Raw genomic sequence first — 7,898 nt, 5'->3', positions numbered from 1 at the left:
CCTCGCTCGTCTGCGCTCCTGTGGAAGGAGTTCAACTGAAGCCTTTTCGAATTTTGCGCTCACGACATGGACGAATTAAACAACCTGTCTTCGCTGTTTCACAATGATAGTCGTTTATATCACCAAAACAACAAAGTAACGTTGTCTGTGAAAGTACCGTTGAGCTATCAAATATCTACATCTTTGCTGATTGGTGCACTTATTTTTTGTTCCATTTTTGGGAACGCGTGCGTCGTGGCTGCTATAGCTTTGGAGAGGTCCCTCCAGAACGTGGCAAACTATCTGATCGGATCACTCGCCGTTACGGACCTTATGGTATCTGTGCTTGTGCTACCAATGGCATGTCTTTACCAAGTTTTAGACAAGTGGACACTTGGACAGGTAACTTGTGACATTTTTATCTCCTTGGATGTTCTGTGCTGCACATCTTCAATTCTGCACCTGTGCGCAATTGCTTTGGACAGATACTGGGCTATAACCGACCCTATAGATTACATGAAAAAAAGGACGCTCAAACGTGCCGCAGTTTTAATCAGCGTTACGTGGCTGGTAGGCTTTTCAATATCAGTTCCACCCATGCTGATAATGAAGTCACAGCCCAAGAGTAAAGCAGAAGACATGGCCAACCCTGAGGCGTGCACGATCAGTCATGATCCATGGTATACGATTTACTCAACCTTTTGCGCCTTTTATATACCACTGATTCTTATGCTTGTCCTGTACGGGCGCATATTCAAAGCCGCCAGGTTTCGAATTCGCAAAACGGTGCGAAAAACAGAGAAAAAGAAAGTAAAATGTTTGACTGTATCACCCGCTCTGTTTAAGAAATCAAACGTGGAGGTTGGCAAAACCTGGAGGAGCAGCGTGGAGCCCCAGCCAGCCTCGTGCACCAACGGCGCGATCAGGCACGCGGACGACGGCGAGTCTTTGGAGATCATCGAAGTTCATAGTAATCCGAAAAACAACCTTCCTCTCCCAAATACGCCAAACTCTGTCCCTCTCTTCGAGAACAGACACGAGAGGAATTCCGAAGCCAAGAGAAAGCTTGCTTTGGCACGGGAGCGCAAAACTGTGAAGACACTGGGCATTATAATGGGCACGTTCATTCTTTGCTGGCTGCCTTTCTTTATCAAAGCACTCGTAATGCCCTTTTGCCCATCTTGTGAAATGCCCGTGTGGCTTGGAGACGTGATTAATTGGCTTGGGTACTCAAACTCCCTTTTGAATCCCATTATATACGCTTACTTCAACAAAGATTTCCAGACTGCATTCAAAAAAATTCTAAAATGCCATTTTTGCAGACCGTGAATACAGGGTTTGCTTTGTAAATCAGTTATGTCCGGAATTTCAGCATTTACTTGCTACGAACAGTTTGTGAACAGATAGACCTTGGTGAGTTGAGAGACTGAGGTGAAAAAAACACATTCCTTCGGTGACACAAAGAATGATCACACTTGGCAAGTTTTGGTAGGGCTCATTACATTGATCATATTATTTCTATTTTCAGAAAAGGTGTATAATACTGTGTATACAGAGGAAGACCATGTAACACTCATGTCCATTTAACATGAACGTGTTCATGCTGTGAAATAAACTGATTCTACATTCACTCCCCTCTGTGCTGTTTTTTTCTCTATTGTTTCAGGAGACAGATATCCATTGTTCCAAAGTAACTACTTCAGTCTTTGTTACATATGTGTAACTCATTATTAGGGAAAATGTGAAATATAATCAAGTTTTAATAATTACAAATTGAATAAAGATAAAGTCTAAAAAATAACAAATATAGATTTCAGGAACTGAGACTATGCCTATAATTTCTGTTACATGGCATGCTCACATTGTTTTTATGAAACAATGAGATAAAATGATAAAATACCTGCACATCAGAGCTTTTTGCAGGAAGTGTTGAAAAATATGTGGATAATTTTTTTTACCATTTCAAGGTAGTATTGACTTTTCATTTTTGTTTGTGTTTTCTGTAGCCTCTGATATCTCTGTTGTTAGGATTTACGGAGGAAACATTATACATATATTTACACCATATATTGTTATTGTGTTTAGAACATTGTTCACTGGCATTGCTTTTTTAAGTGATAAACATGGAAATTGTTGCATTTTTACAATAACCAGCAACCTTTATATTCTTTAGTTTTATATTCTTTAGTCACTTCTGCTGTCCACTCAAAAAAGCCACTCAACACCTATATACTGGTATCCATAGTGACACACAGGGTTGGCAAACTCTACATCTGAGGGGCAATTATCGGATAAAAAACCCAAGACAATACAGTGTGGAAATATGCCCACTGATGGTTAGACAGACTGGCATCTTACAGTAAAGACCCATTTTCCCTACTGACTCAAAATGGTGTCCTTCACAAATTATGAGCATTGCTTAAGAAGGATGACAAATACTCTAACTTCTTTTTAGTGTGACCAACTATCACTTTACTAAAACGTACTTACTAATACACTTACTAAAACTATGGTTTAGGGCAGCAAAAAGAAAATTAAAAGGACCCCTTGCTTTCAGAAAGCATTAATCCTATTCTATGCAAATTGTCAACATCTATGCAATTTGAATTATTGAATAATATGAGACAGGAAACTTTCAGGATCCATTTTTCATGTCATTGCTACATCCACTGAGATGTAAAATGCGAGCGCTCTCCAGTGTGACTCTCCTCCCAGCCTTCATCCCTATTACCCAACATGCCCGTCTCTCAGTCAGACCAGAGACAGAAGAAGGGCCATCAGGTGGCAAAGCCGGTGGCAGCTCTTATAAGCATGCTACGCTGGAGGCAGTGAGGATCAGAGCTCTCTTCTTTCACCTTGAGTCATCGATCATGCTACCTTTCATTGCATCACTGTTGACTTGGATGAAGATGAAACAAAATGAGGAGCAAGTGATTACTTACAGGACGTTTAGATGGTGAGACGGTCTTAAGAAACAACCTTTCTGCCACTCAGCTTGAACCCTGAAGAAACGTTTGTGGTCAGAGGGAGAAACACTTTGAATGTTATAATCCGTAGTAGCATCAAAAGAGTATTAATATATAATCTTTTTAGAACTGAGTGCTACTTTATAATGATATCGTTACCTGCCGTATATAAGTGAATTTATGATTATACTGCACAGGATGAAACTCAGCTTCAGTGATTGCGATGTAATTCCACATGCATTATTAGAATGAATATTTTATTTTAAACATTTCAAATATCGCACATCACAAAGTCCCTGCAGCTTAAACAATTGAGATGAAATTGTCACGCTGGCATTCAGGAGGAGATACTGTCTTCTCAGGGAAAATTTGTTTTTTTCTACGGTTCAGAAAAAACAAAAACTCATCAGATGGAACAGTTTTCAGCCATTTAAATCCAGCATTATGTGACGCAGACAGATTGTGCCATTGAAACTAGGATCTAGCCCTGTGCTCGGGGAGCAGGCAAAGCGCCAGTGGATTTGCGAAGGCCTGATCTAATCACACGGTCTGGACTGGCAACATTGTGAGGGTATGTTCTTTCATCAGGCTTTACACCAAGAATGGAATTGAGCCCACACCAACATTTGATAATCCACTGAAAGGTTTGGCCAGATGTAGGCCAACATGCCAACATGGCTGACTGCCTGTCACTCCGGTGCTTTTCACAACCATGGGACAATGTTTATACAACAACATGAATGAAAACACTGACATTGTCAACGAGAACAAATCTACATATGTTTTTGTGTGTTACATGTTTGCAGCAAATATTTAAAAATCACATCCTATAAGACATTCCTGTTTTTTAACACAAAACTGTGTTCGTTCTTGGACTCTGATGTATTCTATCATTATGCCACAGAAGATATGAAAGCGTCTCCAGGGTGGGAGGTGAGGACTGAACGGCCTCTGTTCCTGGGGCATGAAAGAGAACCGTTCAAAACCAAAATACATAAAACAATACAAAGCAAACGGCGCCCACATGCGCTCAACAGAGATGTTCTGCTGGGTGACATGGTGACCCTGCCAGAATTGCAAAAAGGCTCAACTTGAGGGCTCTTACATGAGAAAAGAAAACTTTATGTTGTGTCTAAATAAAAAAAACACAGAACTCCAGACATCAGAAGACCAAAACAACATCCAAAATTCTATGCATAAAAATGCCTTGTATGCACACAATGACTCCGTACATACCGTGCAACTCACACAAACCATTTCTTTGGATAGCACACAGATGGTTCTTGGCTTACTCTGTCAACAGGAATTGCACTTGTCACTTCAAAATTCAAAGTCTCCAACTGGAACAGCTTTAATTTGACTGAATCTTAATTGCTGTCATACCAGCCAAGACAAACAACTCAGTGCTGAATGTTACTCAGAGTAGAGGTAAAGTTTAGGTGGAGGGTGAACTTTAGGTGTCCGTGATCCATGAAGAAGCATAGCTGTGCTCTCTGACATTTCGCAATGTCTCATTCACAAATTCATAATATAAGGAACTACATTTGGAACTACACATCATAACACAAAGAGAGCAGAGTGCTCTTTACAGTGGGATAAGCCTCTATTTTACATAACGTTGTAGGCCATAGACACAAAACAAAATAAAACAACCTGGTTGTGAATGTGTAAAGGTGCAAGCAGGCAGACAAAGGAGCTGAATGATATCTGGGCTGGTATACTTTTCTCACAACAAAGGCTTATTTATAAATTTACTTCATCCAATCTAAAATGACAAAAATGCTTTATGGCTTCAATAGTTTTACCTGCTGTCTGTTGTGAGAAAATTGCTGTTTCATCATTGTGAAAAACTATAAGAATCAAACATGTCATTCAGCTTTTTGTAATTAGCTGCATTATTTACCAATACAAGAATAACAAATATGCTTAGAAATGTCACGTCCCAACTTATATCCAACCACAAGGCATTGTACACAAACACCCCATGAGCACCAATCACAAAAACACACCTGTTTGCAACACATCTCTCTTTCACTTCACACACATCACCACACTTCACTTGAGTACTGATGACACAGGTCTGGGCTCAGTCTCCCAGGTGTCTTCCCACAATGCTTCACTTTAGGTTTCAAGTTAGACTATAGCCTGCACCATTCTTGATCCAAACGCTAATTTCAAATACTTACAGTGGCCATTTTCTCAATAATGTTGAATTATGCATAATCAGATAGAGAACAGCATTGAGAATAGTCAAATATTTATATGGACTATTCCTTTGGCCTTGAAAGGGCTGAACACAGAATCATTATGCAGAAGAGATGAAGAAGCTTATCATAGTTTGATACTAAATCCAGACCTGGAATAATTTCTGCAGATACATTATGCAACCCAAAAGAGTCTTTGCTAGTAAGAAATTAAAAAGTGCCCATTCAAATCTTCAACTGTGATAATGAAATAACTCAGGATACTGCTATATGTAAATAATAACACATTGCATCAATATGATTAGTTGTATTAATATAAGATTAATTGTCAGTGTTATTTTCTGATTCTAATAATACGTTTAACATTTTTATAAAAGAGACATAGATTCAAGACATTGGCTAAATGTGAGAATCTTTTAACAAGAAGTCAATTAAATAACTTTGTTGTCTAAATGCTTATTATAATCTATGGCATGCTGCAGCTTTGTGCTAAACAATTATCTTCTTTTTCATCTAAATTAATTTAATTAAATTTTCCTGTCCAAGGTTTCTTGGACTTTATAGCCCCTTTTCTCTTGCTTATTTTAAGCTGCAGCACAATCTAACAAAACCCTTTTGGTTTGAGCATATAGAAAGATAACATTCTGAAAATTTCAGATATACTGAAATTCAGTAACTTACTAGCATACCAATAACTTGACCCCAACTATAGACTGATGTCTTAAAATGACCAGAGAAAAAAAAAATGCCAAAACTTAAAACGGAATTGAAGAAAGTGCATTACAGTAGCTGTCCAGGAAATCCCACCCTATTCAGGAAAAGATGAAGTCAGTGTTATTCAGGAAATAAAAGGAACTAGCTTCTCTTAGTCACAAACACAGCCACTATCAGTACACAGAATGCTTCAGCCCCTAGCCCTACACCTCTACAACATTCTGATATCATGTACAGCAGAACACTTTGTGCATATGGGGAATCTTGACATTTTAAATAATAAGAAGAAAAAAGAGGTCAAAATAGTTTAAACACAACAAGATATTCATCGAATACCCCTGAAATACCAAAATACTGAACCATTTTGTGTTATTACAATATTTACACAAACTGTGAGGTTAAAGATTATGCAAAAAAACAAAAATGTGGCCATGACAAAAATTTATGTAGCACTAGAATATGTAAACTAACCTTTGAGCAAAAGGCACAATAAACATCAGGGTGTTTTTCTCCTCAGGTCACAGGGATGAGTGTTCAAAAAGAACCACCTGGGTCTGACTCACACCTGAGTGTCTGCTCAGCCGCAGAGCCCCGATACGGGAGTACACTGCCATGTCTGACTGAGGGCTGGGTGGGGTGGTGTAAATCACTGGGGGAGCCGGAGACAGCAGTGGAGGTGGTGGTGGAGGAGGAGGAGTGAGGTTGAAAATGACAGGAGCTGGAACAACAGGTGGACCTTGAGAAAGATGACCATTGGGTGGCGTGAGGTCAGGAAGGGGGTGTGTGACCAGAGGATTCACCACAGGTAAAGGAGGGGGCGGGTCCGGGTGTTTGAGGCTGTAGTGTGCCACGTGGTAAAAGCTGCAGTATTCCAGAGCGTTCCGGGCCTGGGCCACACCCAGCCTGTGGCGCAGGAGCAGAACACGGTAGAAGAGGACCAGGATTAGGAGCCCAGCCAGAACCAGCAGCAGGATGGTTACGTTCACCTCCATGTTCCAGCAGCTAAGGGACATATCTGAGGCCTTACAGCTCTGAGACGGTGGACATGCAGTGTTTGTTATGTGATCCACCTGGAGAACGATTGCACCTGTCGGCAAGGCTGTCAGGTTTTCATGCCTCTCTGTAGGCTGTGAGGGAATCTGCAGTGCAGTCACTTTAGTGACTGCTTCAGTTGGCATAGCTGTCTCCACAGAGATGCGTTTCTCAAATGCATCTAGGCAGAGGCGAACAGAGGCTCCTCTGGTGGTCCCATATCTGCTTCAATAGACGTAGTCATAATTCCAGGAATCAAGGCAATGATCAGGACCTAAATGCTGATTAAAACACAAGCATCAGAAAAATTAATAGGAAGTGGAAAATATGAAAACAGTTAAAAGCCCTTACACTTCAAAGCGCCAAGCGACTCTAAATTCTAAACCGTTTCAGTGCAGTTACTGACTAGTTAACACTAGTGACTATCCAGCATGCCATAAGTTTAATAACTAAACAACTAAAAGGTTAACTGGAACTGGAATCAACTGGAACATGCTTCATCAACGTCATCTACACACAGTTCTCAAGCATTTATTGGAGTTTCACCAGCTTTCAAAAAGCTCTGTGGATTTTGTATTTGTTAAAACTTCTGGATGAATAAGTAAATTAGTTTCTTAATTAGATACTTACTTCTCCTGAGTTAGTATTGCACTCTTGGAAAAACTCTGCAACAGTCCAGTCCACAGGCAGAGAACTCTTGTAAACGGAAGAAACTGAGAGAATTCAGGAAACACAACATTTCCTTTCGCAGAATCTAGCTTGGTGATTGGTCAAACTGTCCATTTCTATGGATACAGGAAACCGGCAAAGTCACCCAGCCTTTGGTGCCATGGAATTTATGTGTAAAAGGAATGGGAAGTTATCGGTTACCCCAGGCCTTTATTAAACAGACAGTTTATGATGGCCCCTAACATAATGAAGAAACAGAAATGTCAAACTGACTACATTTGTGGCAATTATGAAAACAATGAATTGTATGTAATTTATTAAAGCATCCAATCAT

At 39.9% G+C, this 7,898-nt stretch overlaps 2 protein-coding genes across 3 annotated transcripts; one reads left to right on the top strand and one right to left on the bottom strand.

The window, feature by feature from the left end:
* htr1ab (5-hydroxytryptamine (serotonin) receptor 1A b) lies at positions 1 to 1,541 on the top strand. The gene has a single exon (XM_076979932.1). It carries the CDS (start codon positions 67 to 69, stop codon positions 1,306 to 1,308), a length of 1,242 nt encoding a protein of 413 aa, XP_076836047.1. The 5' UTR covers positions 1 to 66; the 3' UTR covers positions 1,309 to 1,541.
* A 1,652-nt stretch (positions 1,542 to 3,193) lies between these two features.
* On the bottom strand, positions 3,194 to 7,660 carry LOC143482110 (uncharacterized). Of its 2 annotated transcripts, XM_076980374.1 has the most exons (3): positions 7,526 to 7,660; positions 6,335 to 7,176; positions 3,194 to 5,957 (listed from the first exon to the last, which is right to left on the bottom strand). In XM_076980374.1, exon 2 carries the CDS (start codon positions 7,039 to 7,041, stop codon positions 6,382 to 6,384), a length of 660 nt encoding a protein of 219 aa, XP_076836489.1. In that variant the 5' UTR covers positions 7,042 to 7,176; positions 7,526 to 7,660; the 3' UTR covers positions 3,194 to 5,957; positions 6,335 to 6,381. The 2 variants fall into 2 exon arrangements, with proteins under 2 accessions (XP_076836489.1, XP_076836488.1); XM_076980373.1 differs by having other exon boundaries at positions 3,194 to 7,176.
* Between the last annotated feature and the right edge of the window lie 238 nt (positions 7,661 to 7,898).

The sequence above is a fragment of the Brachyhypopomus gauderio genome, chromosome 18 (genome assembly GCF_052324685.1).
Source record: "Brachyhypopomus gauderio isolate BG-103 chromosome 18, BGAUD_0.2, whole genome shotgun sequence".
Classification (NCBI taxonomy): Eukaryota; Metazoa; Chordata; class Actinopteri; order Gymnotiformes; family Hypopomidae; genus Brachyhypopomus; species Brachyhypopomus gauderio.
Note: the sequence above shows the minus strand (reverse complement) of the source record. Positions and strands in the feature narration are given on the sequence as shown.